Here is a 16,841-nt window from a genome sequence, read left to right as displayed (position 1 = left end):
GCTTTGACCAAAATACTCTAGTAAATTCAAAAATACTAAGAACTCTGTTGTTTTCCTTTAGTATAATTAATAAGTGTAAAATGGTTGTTGACCTAGAAAGGAAACTTAATGATGGTTAAAAAAAGCAACTTTACTCAGACATCAGCACAATGCAATAACTATTCAGGAAGGATGTATCATCTTAATAATAGGAGTTGCTTATTTTTCCTGATGTTTTTAACAAAATGTCCATTTTGAAAGATGTGAGTAATAAATTAGAGGAACTATGTGGTCCCTATTGTCCCTTAAAGCTTTCTTTTCCCTTCTCCATATAGAATAACTAAATACCCAGCATAGAGTAACAGAGAAACATCACTGAGTAGAAATATCCATTGAAAGTTGATTGATTGTTGACATCAGACAACTTGCTTCCAATCTACAGCTTGTTGTACAGTACCTATATCTTACAGGTTCATATTTGAGCTGTCACACTAGCTTTGATGACATGTATGGCTATAGGCGTTAGCTGTCCATAAAAGCAGCACCAAAATGGTCTTCAAGAGATGCCAGTAAAGGACAAGTTCATATTTATATTCTAAATCTTTCCTAGGAAATTCAATTACAAGTAATCACTGTAATTCTATATTCCCTTCTGAGCCTTCTTCCCTAGAGATCTGTATGGTTGAAGGAGATTCAAACTTCCCTGAACTCGCTTCAGAATATTTGACTGCAAGCCTTTCTGTCCTGACTTTTCCTATCAAAAGGTTGTTTTCAAAAGAATTTTGGCACCTTCATGCATTTCTGACCTTCTTAAAGATAAAAATACCAACTCCAAATTTTAATATATACCTTTTTCCATTTCTTTATGTAAATTTCAAAAATTAAAATGCAAACCAGTCAGAGTATGGAATTATCATTCATCACCTGCAAATAGGAAAGTGTAGCTACAACACTGTGCGGCCAACATGGACACAGCTGACATGTGGCAGAGGGACTGGAAACATTAGGGGCCCAGAGTCACTTGTCTGCCAGCCTCACTTTGTGACAAACATTGAAAGCTCACAAAGTGAACCTAAAGCGGCCAGAGATCTGCACTGGAGAATTGCCTTCATATAGGGGGAATCTTTACCACTGCCACCAAGCTCCACTACCTCCTCCCAGCATAACGGAAGGTAGGGAAAATGCCAGAAGTAGGGTGGAGGGATATGGCAAGAGAAGGCAAGGAAATGGGATGGTGGAAGTTAAAGCTGCCCTCATGCATCTTCAAGTGGTGGCTGAGAATCAGAGAACTGTGACTGGTACCCCATTAGCTCTGCTCACCACTGAGCTCTATTTAGGTGCGTTAGAGAATCAAGCTGTAGAGTTGTGCGAAATGTGGACACTTGAGGATCATAGGCTTTTGTGTGACCATTTTGGTTCACATGAGTTGACGAGCCCAGACACTCAAAACAAAACTTATCTGAGTCCACCAAACGTTTGGCTTCATGTCAGATTCCTGCAATAACACCATGTTCTGTAGGGTTTCCAACCACAACGGTTTAAGCCATAGGCAAAATTATAACAACATAAAACAGCTGGAAACTGAAGCTAGACAAATTCAAACTGGAATAAGGCATACATTTTTAACAGTGAGGGTAGGAACCAAAATCCGAACTTTTTCTCCTTTTTTTCTCCTTTGTTTTGCCCATTCTACATAAAGGGCATTTCTACCTAATTTTGTTTTTCTTAAGCTTTGCCTAACTTGCCTACCTTGAGGAGCTGTTACCGCTTTATTATTGAATCAATCATAGGACTGGAAGGGACCTCGAGAGGTCATCTAGTCCATGAGAGACGCTAGTAAGATGTGGATCCTGAATCTCAGTTTCTAAGACACTGAAGGTTACAAGAATTGTGCAATTTATTGTGGATAGTGTATTTTATAGAGATAATGGCCATACTACTACCACTCCTTAACCATTGGCTTTGGGCCCCCTGCCTGGGGTGGCGGGGCTCGGGCTTTGGTCTCCCTTCCCAGGGTCTTGTAGTAACTTTTGTTGTCAGAAGGGGGTCGCGGTGAAATAAAGTGTGAGAAACCCTGAGTTAAACATTGCAGTGCTGATGGCAGCAACACTTATATGAAACAAAACATATGCTTATATGAAGCAAGGTGGATGATGTATCTTTTATTGGACCAACATCTCTTTTTGAAAGAGACAAGATTTCAAGTTCCACAAAGCTGTTCTTCAGGTCCCATAAAAGATATTACCTCATCCACCTTGGCTCTCTCATATCTTGGGACCAACATAGCTACAATAACTCTTCAAAAATCTGGAGTTATGTGACCCTCTTAATTATCAATGGGGAGGGAATGCATCTATACCAAAGTGTTCATAATTCCATCAGGATGTGTCGGTCTGAAAATACATACCTGCTACTGCATTAAGAGAGTCATTGGTCCTGAGTGCCTACTTATCCTGGTTCACGTGGTTTGTTTAGAATTAGATGTTCCACCATCTATTACACTTGATACCATTAAGAAGAAAATGATTATCAGAATTTTTAACACAAGAGTTAAATATTTTTTCCCATATGAAAACAATTCAGTGACATTTCTGAGGTGAACAATTTATAGGCAACTCCTTTAATTTAAACCATTATCTGATTTGAGAAAGCACATGGAAGAACTTTTAATTCAGTGATAGAAATGGCACTAATGAAATGTGCATGTATGAATTTTGTTTCATATAAGTTTCCTCCTCCTTGAAATGTGAATAAAAGCCAAACATCTGGATTATGTTTAAATAGCCTGAATTTCCAGTTTTTAGAGAGATTCAATCTATTTTGACACTGTACACTTAGCCTTAACATTTCTGCATGTTGTTATCATTACTTGCCATTGTAAAAAAAAAAAAAAGTCCAGATTTAAACAAATTTAGATTCTCCTGATGCTAAAAATATTTTTTAAAATAGTTCCTGCTGTACCATACACGCAACCATACTTTAGGCTACATCAGCATTTCCAATATAAACGTGACCTTTTTTAAGATGCTTGTAATTTGACCATAAAAATAAAGTCTAAACCCAGGAGAATTTTTTTTCTTTTCATATAAAAAATGATTGAAAACAATTAAACTATGATTTACATAAAAAGGTGAAAAAATCAAATTTTGACCTTTTAACAATTTTTAAATCACATTTTTAACATACCTATTAGTACATTAACCCACAATATGCACTTTACTGATGCAAATTATGACATTGGGGTGTTTAAGAATTTTTTTGTTAACGACACCCCTGATTTGTATTGGAAAAGTGGCTACTAGGTATGGACATTATTACATTTCAAAACATTTTCAATGTGTACTGTATACCAGGATATTACATATTAATTACATAACATTGTAAGCATGAATGGTATTAAAACAGCATTGAAATGGTACATCATAATGACATTACAGTTAGTGAAGTTATGCTGCATTATGCCGATGAGCCATATATATTCACTGAAGATGCATTTGCAAGCACTGTGGATCCACTGAGGTGTGCCAACACTTGACATAACACAAGAAACAAACCGGAGCACAGTACTGAAACTATTAGCCTTTATTTAGTTTGGAGGCAGCAGGAAGGTGGGTTTATAATAAAGGAAGAGCTTTTTTATATTAACATTGGACCAAGTCTAGAAATCCTCACTCACAGTCCAATTGTGTCCCCAAGATCTGTGAACATAGGGAACATGTAAAGTGGATTTCAGTTCTCCCATACAGGAGAGTTCAGACACTGCCATGATACTGTCACCCCAGACCACCTCATATGGTCAGTATCCACGTGGGCAGAAGGAGTAGGATGCAGCAGGCTGAATAAAGAGCCTTTCTTTGGGTAGTGACAGAGATAGGGCTGGTGGGATGCACGTTATCACTGATTGGCCTGCAAAGATTCCAGGAATGGTAATACAGCCCAATGCTTTATTTCTTTCCCCACCGTTCACCAGAAGAGCTGTAACCAGAAACTGTTCATAATAGCATGATTTCATTGGAGCTATGCTGCCATTAAGTGGTGGGAGGAGGAAACCAATAGGGTTGTCCCTAAACCAAATGGCGTCCCCCTCTCCATTTGTTAAACTTGAGTACTTCACAGCATCCTGAGCCTGGTGTCCTCAAACCGAGCCCCGAGGTGGTCGCCTGAGTCACCTGCCCCTAAATCCAGCCCTGGAAGCCACCATGAACACAGAATACTTTCATGGATTTCCCTGGTCTCCTGTGGCTACTCCAAGACCCTTACATATATCTGGGGAAAGTACAGATTTGGAGCCTGAGCTCATTCTGCAGTAGAGAAATCCTTCCTCCCCACTCCAAGGAACAGTGTGGGAGCAACTCTGGGAGGGAAAGTACACAGAGCGTTCCCTTAACTCACACCTATGTGTTTTACCACAGGAGAGGGTAATCCATCCCTCTATTTTTAATCAGTCCTTACTCATTCAAAACACCTAGTGACCTCCTGAGTAAAGATAGAGTAAAGACTTCAGGAAATTCTGTCTATGAAAAATACAAAGGGAATTAACTACACAAGAACATCTGTATCAAAATAGAAAAATGGTTGTGACACAGTATGACAAAAGTATATTAATTTGTAATTAAACCTTTGGTGCTTTTAGGGAAGGTTTGATCTGTGTATCATGTCTGCTGCAAAACCTAGGCAAAGCCAGATCAACGGAGGATGAAGTGAGATCCTCAGTTCATAATTTTCTTTCTTTGTGGGTTTCTGTCAAACCCTCTCATGTTATATTGGCATCTTTTTATATGTAAGTATAGGTTTCTGCTAGATTTGGTTAGAGATACAGTATTTTAAGTCTTTCTTTGACTAGTGGTTTTTGAGCATCCAGTATGTAACAGTTGCTTCTTGAACTTTGTGCTCCCGGGCCTAAACATTTCTTCACAGCGAAGTAGGTTTCCTGTCACTGATGGGCTGAACATTAACCATGCAATGAGTTTGGCATGCCCTGACTCTGAAATTATTCCAGTGAGGATATATACCTGTTAATCCAAAATCCTGAGGAGCTCACTGGTTTTCTTATTTCTCTTACAGAAAAACTTCTTCATGCCACTAAATAATTTTAAATTGAGAACTGGTTTAGAAACTGCTGCACACAGTTCCTTAACAGGTTTATAACAATCTTTAGTCCTACCTGTTAACAGTGTTATAATACAGTTGATGCATTTCCAGTCATAACACAGACCCATGACACAATAAACACAATCCATATTCATATGGATCCCTAGACCTCATCTACACAATGGTGGAAGACTGAGCTATGGTGAAAAAACACAGTAGGAAAAATTCCGGTAGCCAGTCGACAGTGGTGCTAGCACTGGTGCAAAGGTGCTAGCAACAGAGGGAGAATTTCACAAATTCCTCCCTGTAGATCCACCCAAAGGGCCCATCTAAACAGTCAAAGTTACTAGCTTTGGTGACTGTGTTATGACTGGTAATGCACCAATAGTATTATAACACTATTTGATCTTTCCTGTACTAATGGGTGGAAAAGTGTTATTACTATATTATGGAACTGTGTTCTAACACAATCTTCTGACATGGTTTATTTGGCTTTGTAGATGGGCCATACATGTATGCATCTAGTGGAATCTCATACCCTGATTACCCTGGATTTAGGAATTCAAACTATGGTGTTTTGGCTATATGTTCTTAGGAATTTAATTATGTTTAAAATCTGATTAATAGTGTAGTAAATAACTGGTATTGCTACAAAATTGCATTCTGGAAGGTAATGGGATTGCATTTCAACACAAGTTGACACTCAATTAAAATTTCCATATATCTAGTGAATTAGCCAGTTCTTGGCTGCTGTACTAGGGTGGATGTCTTCCTGCTTAACTGAACACTGAGCAAGATAGGCAAAATGTATAATAAAGCTAAATCAAGATTTAATGTATCTGCTAAAATCTTATTGTTTGTATCAGACCAGACCAAAATCAGTATGCAGGTTTTTTTTTAAAAGCCATCCATGTTTAAAACAAAAATTCTCTGTATTTATAGTAATGAAGCTAGGAGGGCGTGGGGGGGGGGGAATTAAATCCTCCTTACTGAATTACTGCTATCAACCAATAGATCCATGGGGCTTGTTCAGCTAAAAGCCACAACAGACTTTGTAATGCAATGATGTAATCTTGGCTTTGTGTCATTTATATTCAACCTAAAAAAACAATTTTCCTGAATAGACAGGCTGACAACAATATTGTTCAGTGTTGGTTTTTATTTGGATTGTTTCCAAATGGTTCACATGCCTCCACAATAATACACCATGCCTGCTTAAGTTTTTACTCTGAATTCCTAAGTTTCCCTTTTTTTCTTATATTTTATTTTTCTTTGAAAGTCCTAGTTATGTTTGTGAAACTAACCAGCTTGGCCACAAAATTAGGATGTATCTTGCAGAGTGCATTCATTTTACTTTTTGCATATTTTTCCTGAGGTCATGTCAAGGTTAGTTTGAATTCCATCCTACATTAAGACTTCTTTCACAGCTATTTAGCTCTGCAGCCTACTCCCCGCTGGGGTCTGCCCCTTGGGCACGTCAAAGCTTCAGACCTGACAAATCACACACAGATGAAGCTGTACAGTTTTTTAAACAGTTTCATCAGTAAGATTTTTTCTTTCACTATACTTTTTTTTTCCATTGGAGTTTATTCTCTGAATTGCAATATCAGGAAAACTAATTTCTGTATGGAAAATTCTCTTTCACATCGAAGCTGTAAAATAGCAATGGCATTGTACAGTAAATTCCATTACCAGTCTTCCAGTTACTGAAAGTGCTGCAGATACTTTAATTAGTGACAGGCTATAGCTCCTTGTCTAGTAACTGTAATTGTATTATTAAAATCTATTTGTACAGGAGATCTTAGTATTCTGAAGATTGAGAAATATTCACAATCTATGGGCTAGATTGTGAATCCATTAATCATGCTGCTGAGCAGTTAGTTACTCACAGGAGTAGCCTTACTGACTTTAGTGGGGGACTACTTATATGAGTAAGTGCTCACTAGTGTGAAGAAGTGAGTAAGTCTCTAAAGTCAATCTCTATGAGACCTAAGAATTTGTGTGTGTGTGTGTGTGCATGCCTGTGTGAGTGCTTGCACATGCGTGCAAGTTCTCATAAAACTGGTTACCTTCAGAAACATAACTGTGACTTTCAACAAAGGCACACACGCACAGAGTGTGTATTTGTATGTACACAAAAACAGTTTGGCAATTCATTTTGTGACGTACAGTTGGAAATATATTTTCTAAAATTGTTAGCAAAATACTCCTATCTGTAGTTTAGCATATTGTGAAACTAATGGTGCAACGCCATTTCCTGTTTAATTGATGAAGTTAAAATGCTTGGCTGCTAATGAGAGTATTAGCAAACAATATACCCTTAACAGGCTTAAGCAGCTCAGGATTTTAAAAGCAGCTTACTGTCCTCCTCATTTTTATAAGACAAAATGTACTGCCTTCTACAAATTACTTGATCGACTGATGAAGTGCCATAATTATAGCTGTATTGCAATTTTGACAAAGCCACAATAACGGATTGTAGTTCAGTCCCCACTCTAGACACACAACTCTTTGCATTACAAAACCCAGTTTTACTGGTCTAATTCTTATTCAGAACAAAGTACACCTGGCGATGTTAACTGTATACTAAAAAGAAAACTTAAAACCTAGGAAATAATAATATTGGAGCATGACTTTTTTTCTTATAGTTAGTTCACTGGGAATGGTATCTAATGAAGAGTTGTCTAAAGGGTTGCTTGTTTGGAACTAATTAAAGACAGATCTCCTAAATAGGAAAAGGATCATGGGAATTACATTAGGTGTCTGGAGACTTGTTATTCTTTTGGCACTCTGAGTAGATTGTTGAAGTTGTTAGGGATTCTAGAAATAGGACAACCTAATAAAACCTTCTATTTTTCTGGTTATTGGACAACTTCTCCTCCCCCCGCCCCTGAAAGATTTGTGTCAACAGGCTAGAGGCTTGAAGAAAACATTTAAACATTTGTGCATTAACACATTATGGTGAAAAGAATCTTGTACTTTCACTCAGTGCATTTCAGCCTTCAATTAATGTGAAAACACTACAGTGCCTATGCAACTTCTCTTGCCTAGTGGTGCACCATTTATCATTGCAGTTTTACATTGACCTTGACACCCACTTCATTAGAATAAAGATTGTCTACCATTTAGGTTACATTGTTCCTCTGCACAGAGACCCCATGCAAATTTCTGTTCAGATAGAAGAGCTGTGAGCCTGTCAGAGGTCATCTGCATTAAATGATTGCAGCTATTTTCCAACTGCTTCTTTTCATTCTACTCAATTCAGGCTAGGAGGATCAATCAAGCCCTCTGCCTGAAACAGTGGGACTGCTGGGAATATAACTGTTTTTGGTAGTAGTGGATATGCCCTAAACAGTATTAAATATTTAATATAAACTCATTAAAGGGCATGCAAAGTCTTCAAAAATATATTACATTTATAGTAAAATTTAAATGGTTGGGATCACCTTCCTTCAGAAAAGCAGAACAATGGGTACCAATTGCACATTTTTTTATTGTAGGCAAAATGTAGTTCACAAAGTTACTAAGCCTTCTCTTCAGTGGATTTATTTTGCTTGCTGCTGAAAAGATGAATGTGAAAAACAGAAGTAAAATCCAGATTTCCTATTTTTGTAAACAAAAAATGCAGAGTGTTTGTTTTGGTTTTGTTTCTGTTTTCAGAGGAGGGGGATTGCTCAGAACTGAAGTATTAAGATTTGTTTTGTGTGTCTATTTATAAATAGACACAATGTGCATATTTATTATATATTTTATATAAAAAGAAGAGTGAATGGAAATAAGTTACCAGTTTCCTTCTTGAGTTTTCTGAGTGATATAATTGGAATTAAATTATTAATGGGAGAGACTTTAAAAAAAGATTGTTTTATGATCTTCTATTAGAGAATTTGCAATTCATTTTAATATTTGTAGTTTGATTTATATTAAAGATAATGCAATCTATGTCCAATTAACAATACATGGCCAATGTAATATGATTTCCAGATCATGGAAATGGAATAAGCTAGAAGAGAAAAAACTGATTCTTAACCTCAGATGTAATTTGCTGTGAGAGTTCTGGCAATTTTAAATGACATTGCACTTTTTAATTTTTCCAAAGGCTCAGCAGCAAATTTATCCCAATCAAGAAAACCTATTATTAATTTACAAGGACAATTGTAGGAGTCTTTATAATTTCCCTGTGCAATTATTTGCCATAAATTGCTAATAGTAAAACATAAGCAGTTTGCAAGAAATAAAGACTGCTGTTTGTCTGGACAGGACACTCAACCGAGGTCTTGAATGTTGTCCAGAGGTTCTAGTTGTAATGGTTGCATATGAAATATAACCAAGCTTCTGGACAGTTTGTAAAATGTCCCACATTGATATTATGACAAAAGGTGGAAGCATTAAGAGCTGTTGTGAAGGGTAGGCTGGCCTCTAGCAGATTCCTTCACTTTGCTTGTATACAGCTGAGCTTTGGACCCTGGACTTTGGAATAAAAAGAGTCTTTGTTCATCACTGAATGGCATTAGGCATGGGGCTTCCTAAGGGGCCACCACGAAGCCTAGCATGAAGAGTGCAAACATTATCCAGAAAGCACAATGTGAGTGTGTGCAGAGAGATGATAGACAGACACATATCTGTATGAATATACAGATATGCAAGTATATTTCATGTATATTTTAGTGAATGTGTCCACAAAGCATTTTTACATGTACTGACATAGACTGTATACAACTTTTTTGCATGCATGAAAACAATGAATGTATGTACATATATGCACCATTTATGTATATGTATGTGTGTGTATCTGCAGCAACTGCATCACTGCAGTTTTATAAACTTGTAAAATATAATTCAGGTACAAATAAAATAGCAGATCACTTAATCTTAATCTCAATCATATACTAGGTCGTGTCATTAAAAGAAAGTTAAAGTTGCATTTTGGAGAATGTGAATGATGGACTGTAGAAGATCTACAAATTGTGTAACCTCATTCCAATAACTGAGAAATTTCACTGGCTTAATTCTTCTGTACTTCGTAGCCATAGCTCCACTGTGTGTTCAGTATGTCTAGTCTCTTTTCACTATAACCAACAGAAGCACCATACAAAAGTCTTACAATGGATGTCTTAATCTCTCTGTGTGCTTTTAGAGCATTATTTTGAATTCCATCATGCAGCCTTTTTTCTTTCCTCTTCTGAAGTTTTATTACAACAACAGAATTCCCAGGGAGCTTTAGGGGCAAGGTTCGCATAATATTGCCCTAAAGTTTTGCTGTAGGGGTGGAATCTGTACCCCAGCCCTGATCATCTTTTTGTGATGTTTCTCTTTCTGAAAGATTCAGTGTGCAGTCTTACAGCGTTGTTAACGGTGTACAGATTTTTTTTTATTATTTACCAGACAGTGCACATCTACAAACCTTTCATGATGATTTCTTTCTCTGACCTCTCGGTGACTAGGCATCTTGTTCCTTAACACTGAGGGAGGCTGAAAAATGCTTGAGTTGCTCAATGTGTGCCTTCTATACCAGTTTCAAAATGGCTTATTCTTCTGGTTTCCATGGTGACAATTAACACTGTTACAAGGCATTGTTCCAGTCTCCATTTGGGCAGAATTTTCGGGTGTGATTTTCCACACACAAACAATTATTTTTATATATATCTATAGATATATATAAAAAGTATCTCTTAGCGTAAGTGTCAAAAAGGGGGAGGGGTCCTCAGTCAAGCCTTCCTAGATTTCATAGAATATTTCTTTCTGACAGAAATCATGTTTTTACTTCCTTTGTTTTGGAATTCAAGTACTTTTGTTATAAAAAAAAGTAGCCACCTAATATGAATTTGCCAACCATCTTAATGGATAAACTCTTTAGCGATTTTTTTAAAACTCCTTTTTTTTTTTTTGGCAAAAAATGTTCACATAGAGGGGAGGAAAAAGAATCAAAATTCTTTAACATAGATACTGATGCTTCTTATTTCTACTGGGTGGATTCATTAACACAAAACCAGCCATGCATGCACACATACACACAGCTAATCATGCTGTAAGTACTTGGACAGTATTTCAATGTGTATTTTTTTTAAAGTTTGGTGGGGCAAGTGCTGTGGAAAATTAAATATTAGTCATTTATTTATTGCAGCCACTGTGAGAAATCCTGTGACTTTAACTTTCTTAATCTCATTTTTGGCTATTGAACAGTAATCTATATCATAGCATTCACAGACTGTCACAATGGAGCAGCCTTTGCTCACTTAATGCCGCGGATAGAATGAATATGAAGATTAAATTATCTTCTCACCACAGGATAAAGTAGTCCTCCTAGACTAGGGTTGTGCAGCACTGATAGAGCTGGTAGCTAATTTTGCCATGCAACTGCTTAGAGTGTAGGTGTTTAATGGATAAAAAAAAAGCATTAGCAATAGCATCTAGTGCTATCAGTCCCTAAACTGTACCTGCTGTACATTAAGCTCTTTCCTTAAATTAAAATAAACACTTCACTTTAATTTTCATAAGTGAAACAATACTGACTTTCACTCACATACCAATACATCTAACAATTAACTGAATTCTTTCATCTTTTACTGTTACTGAATAATGCATTCTCTATCAATCATCATCTTTCGTCATGCTTTATATACAGTAGATTACATGGTGACAAAGACAGAAAGCATACATAAAGTCTAGCTTATTTATTTTTTAATGTAATAACCTTTTATAACATCTGTCACAGAGACTATTCATTCTATGCTACATTACAGAATTATTGTATCTAGTCAAAAATTAAGTGAAATGTCTTAGTTTTTATGTTAACATCAACATTATTGTTATGAAACATATGCAACCTGTATTGTTTTGTCATTGATTTTATACTACTCAAGAGCATAACCAAAATCTAGTTCAGGCAACAAAAACCAAATCAGTCAATCACAGGTGAAAAGTGTTAACTAACCAGAGCCCACACCAGTGTCACACAGCTAGAGGACTCTCTCAGTCTATTAATTCACTTGGAAAAAGAGAAAGAGTAATGTGTACTGGATTGCAGTTCCTAGCTAAACTGGATTTCAGTGCCTATCTGTAATCGACTATGGATTCCCCTTGATATTACGTGTACTTATGGAAATAATTATGCAAATCCTTTTCAGCTATATCATCGTTAAATAGAAATCAGATTACATAAAGCAGATTGTAATCTCCTCTAGTCACCATTCTAGCTGAAAAGGCAATAATATAGGGCCAAGAAGCATACTTGTTGAACATTTTAGTCCAATGAAACTGGATTATCTGTGGGTTGAAGCAGTTCCTCAATGCAAAACCCAATTGCCTCCTGTTATCACGCATTTTTAGAAAGCACAGTCTGTTTTCCACCTATCAGAAGACAAGCTCTTTATAAATTTTAAACAATTCCTTGATATTTACTATGAATATTCATGCAATTTTGGATACGCAGACACCTGATCAGTGTTCATTAATAATGTGAAATGCTTTAAATCACCTAATTTAAAAGATTTTGCTCTGTGATCCACAAATGACTAATATTTTGTGAAGTTTACATAATACAAATGATGTGCATGTGTTGTGTAAATGGAAGATTAAAATATGAAACTAACAATATGCAAACATATGCATGGAAATGCTGAGGACCTATTAGCTGAAACAGTGATTTCACACATTTCTTATTTTCTTTAAGCTGCCTCCAATTGTTTTTTGTTTTGTTTTGCTACAGTACATGTTCTTGGATCTGGCAAAAGCACCCATGTTTTAAACATTCTTTATTCTAGTTTAATTTTGTTATACTTAGCCCGGATATCAACATTTTGGGTAAGAGCTACTGTAGGAGCTGTCTTGGCTGACTTTAAAGCAAAGAAAGCTTAATGTTGAGGATGCAGTTTGCTAATAGCTATGCATAATTTATGTAGGTTTTCTAAACACTTGTTTGGGAAAATGTGCTGTATTCCCGTCAATGAATAAAAGGTGTGGGTTTTGGCAATATAAGAAGTCCCATTTCAACACATGTGCTTTTACGTAAGAGTGTGTGTTGTATTTTCTGATCTACTCTGCAGTCCACTAAAACATAATTAATCATTGTAGTAACCATCATATATAATACTAACTTAGCTCTAACAGAACATGTGTTTTAAAGAGATTTACTTAACAATATGTCATGCAGATGCCTGTATGTCCTTTTGTGAAAAATATAAGAAGTAGCCAACTGAAATATTTAGAGATTCACTTGAAAGTAATTTTGTAAAATGTTTGTTAAACTTCTCCTTATCCTTATTTTCCATCCTCTTTTTAAAAAGGTAAATAATCGCACTGGAAATAAAGAGCAGTTGTAGGCTGAAGAAGCATTTGAACAGTGTGAGCATTGTTGCTGTTCTTATTTATGCCACCATTTAGTGCTACTCTGAGTGCTTCAACAAAAATCTAATCATTAGAATTTTATTGAAATAAGATATGAATAATTTTTAGCGTGGTTAAAATATGATGTCATCATATGCCTTCATTTCATAGCTCTCAACCTCCCAAGACCCAAATATGAGGCAAAACCCAACAGGACAAACAAGAGAAAAAAGTTGCACCGAAAGCTTACAACAATGTGGAATTTACTTGTTTCATTTTCCTAGTTTCAGTGTCATGCTTCAGTATTTCTGATAGGAATAACATGCCTTAATAAAATTAGGAAAACACCTGATTTCAGGGACACAAAGGTAGATCAGGTTCTAGATGAGGGACTGTTGGAAGATATGTCTAATTTTGTTGTATGCAATCAGTTGCCAACTTTTCTCATTTAAACCCCACCCATACAAACCACCTGCTCAGTGTGCATCTGAAATCCTATGGAAAAATCCTTTCCAAGACACATTAATAAGGTTGTGTGTTTTGATATATAAAAAAGGAAGCTCTGTGATCAGGATGACAATTGAGCATTTTGATTTTTAAGGGTGAATTTTAATAGAGAAAACAATTTACTGTAGCTAATGTTATCTTTTTCTTCTCATTTTAGAGATATAATGTAGAAATGTCAATCAGGCACCCGAAAAAGATGGAACTGCTTAGTAAGGTTGAAGCTTTGAAGAAAAGTGGTGTTTTACTACCAAATGATCTCCTTGAAAAAGTGGATTCAATTAATGAAAAATGGGAACTGCTTGGGGTATTTGCATTTTTATTACTGTTTGTGGGTTATGTGTACATTTTTGTCTGTTGAAGTACGCTGTCTGTCTGATTTCTAATTTGAGGCACAAATATCTTGCTCTTTCAATTCGCTACATACATTTCAAACAAGCTACTCATACTATTTAAAAAAAACTAGTATTTTCTTCTTCTGTTGATTTTTTTTTATTCCATGCTTGTCACCTGTCTGACTTTAATAATTTTAGTTCTTTAATACATAAAGAATGTAAGTAAAATATGCCGTGTATTATGGGCATGCACCAAGTCAACTATAATACAGTATATCTGATATACACTGACTGTCATGCTTGAGTGAATGTTAATAGAATTTATTCTGAAGGTACATGTTAGAGACATCTACTGTTTAACTATTTACTATACCCTTAAGATGAAAAGTGGGGTTGTCACTGCATATTTCAGGTGATATTGATGGCTCAAAAATAAATATGCAAATTTGGTACAAATCTGAATACCTGAATCTAAGAATGCAGCCAGGATAAGTTTCACGCTGCTGTATTCAGCTCACTTTTGACAAAAGCCAAAAAAAAGTTTCATGTAATTCATTTCACGCTATGATGGGCTGGGTCTCAGCCAAAGAGTGAGATACAAGAATTTGCAAAAAAAAAAAAGCAATATAGTGATTCTGTTACCCAGAGACTAGTGATGGCACTGTGCAGGAGACACTATTGTTCTATTGTTGTAAGACAGCTGAGAGAGAGAGGAGAAGTTAAACTATATTTTTTCATCTACTTCTCTACTTAATTGCCTTCACTTCAAATCAAGGGTAAGATAAATTTATAAATTACTTTAAATGATTAATTGTAGATGTGTAATATTAGCAATACAGTTATACAGCATAATTTTGCAGGCTATCATCTTACTTTTAAACCAGTATTTCTAAGATATTGCAAATAAAGCTAAATATACAACTTGTCAGGGTCAGCTTAGATACTGGCTTATGTCATTTTAACTTGTGTAGTAATACAAAAGCCATTTTACATGTTTTTTCTTCTGCGTGGTTCAGCTGTTTCAAACAACTTGAGTCTATGAATATGCCAATTGTCACAAAAAGTTAAGTTTGTCCTATCAGTAGTTTGTTTAAAAAGTAATGTGCAGCATTTCTAAATTCATTTTTAAATGATTGAACAGCAGGATTATAATTCTTATAAAACAGAATTTACTAAATTCTCAGTCTAGCTTTTTCAATTAATGAAGAATTATGGCAACCAATTTGTATTTAAATTGTTTAAAAATAATTCTATTTATAAACCTTGGACATTTGTGACTTGAAGCACATTTAATCAGTTTAATTCAAGATCAGTACCACACCTCTGGTTACACTTGATAGGATATAAAGGCAGTTTGAAAGCAACTGATGTATAATCCTTCTTAAAATCAGTTTTCAAAATGTAAATAAAAAAAAACATTAAAAAAACTTTATCTCTCAGCATGCTAAAATCAAAATATAATTTTAGATTACTTTTTGTATCAATTTCTGCATTTACAAGAAAAATAAAAAATGCAGTTTTCCTGCTAAATGCAATTTCATGTATAATAAGCAGAATTGGATAGAGTTTTGTTTAATTTAATAAAAACCTCTGCAGAAACTAGCAACACTAGGCGTACTGTTTTAATTGGCATGATTACATTTTAATTGGCATGAAAAAAATTAAAGACAAAGATTTTAACTTCTAACAATGGTAAAATAGAGGGATATGGTTTTTAATATTACTTTCATCTAAGGTGAATAGTGTGGAATCGAAATACATTAGAATGAAATGTCAGTGGTGCGTACAGTTTAATCTGTGAAATTTTGTCCCCTGTGCTGAATATTACTCTGTCTCAATTGCATATTAAACAACCCTATCAAGGCAGGCATTGGCATCTGCTGTGCTGACACAAATTGTGAATTAAATGAAATTGATGTCCTCTGTCGTATATTTATGAAGACGGACCATTCTCTGAAGTATTCTGTTTATGAAGAATTTATGATTGCAAACTGTTCCAGAACAAAAAAGTGGCAATAAATTCTTTTTTGTGACCCTACCCTCCAAGGGCATTGATTTCACCTCCTGCTGCTACTTTTGTTACAGCATAAAAACAATAGCTAACTCTGGATTCCTCTGAGAGTCTTCAAATTATCAATATTTCCACCATGAATATAGAAGGGTGTTGCCAAGAATGCATGTTTTCAAGTTATGTTCTCCTAAAGATACTACTTACACAATGCTACACAGTAGATTAATGCCTGTTAATCTAATTTTATTTGTGTTGTAAAGCTTATTTTTGGAGGCTTAATTCATCACAATAAATCATGTCCCACTGAACAGGGATGGTACATTTTCCACAGACAGGCATACAGGGTCACTTAAAACTGTATTTTCACGTTACAACAATTAAACCCTGCTAATTATAAATTCAAAAGGTTATAGGATACGGTTGTCAGTATTTATTCAAAATTCTACAATCAATAGCACAGATTTAGTGCTTATAATAAGTGTTGGACTGACAGCCTTTTACAGGTTAGATGAAACACAGCTTGGCATAATAGAAGCAGGCAACCACATGCTTCCACTGTGATGTTGAGGGATTGCCTTTTAAGATACTGAAAGGGAAGT

General features: G+C 35.6%; 1 protein-coding gene across 1 annotated transcript in view; it reads left to right on the top strand.

Moving 5' to 3' along the window:
* AKAP6 (A-kinase anchoring protein 6) overlaps positions 1-16,841 on the top strand; it is a 304,961-nt gene that overhangs the window by 226,354 nt on the left and 61,766 nt on the right. The window contains exon 10 of the mRNA XM_045013477.1: positions 14,057-14,203. Coding sequence (XP_044869412.1) covers positions 14,057-14,203 — 147 coding nt within the window. The remainder of the gene's footprint in view (positions 1-14,056; positions 14,204-16,841) is intronic.

Source organism: Mauremys mutica, chromosome 4 (genome assembly GCF_020497125.1).
Source record: "Mauremys mutica isolate MM-2020 ecotype Southern chromosome 4, ASM2049712v1, whole genome shotgun sequence".
In the NCBI taxonomy this organism is placed as follows: Eukaryota; Metazoa; Chordata; order Testudines; family Geoemydidae; genus Mauremys; species Mauremys mutica.
Note: the sequence above shows the minus strand (reverse complement) of the source record. Positions and strands in the feature narration are given on the sequence as shown.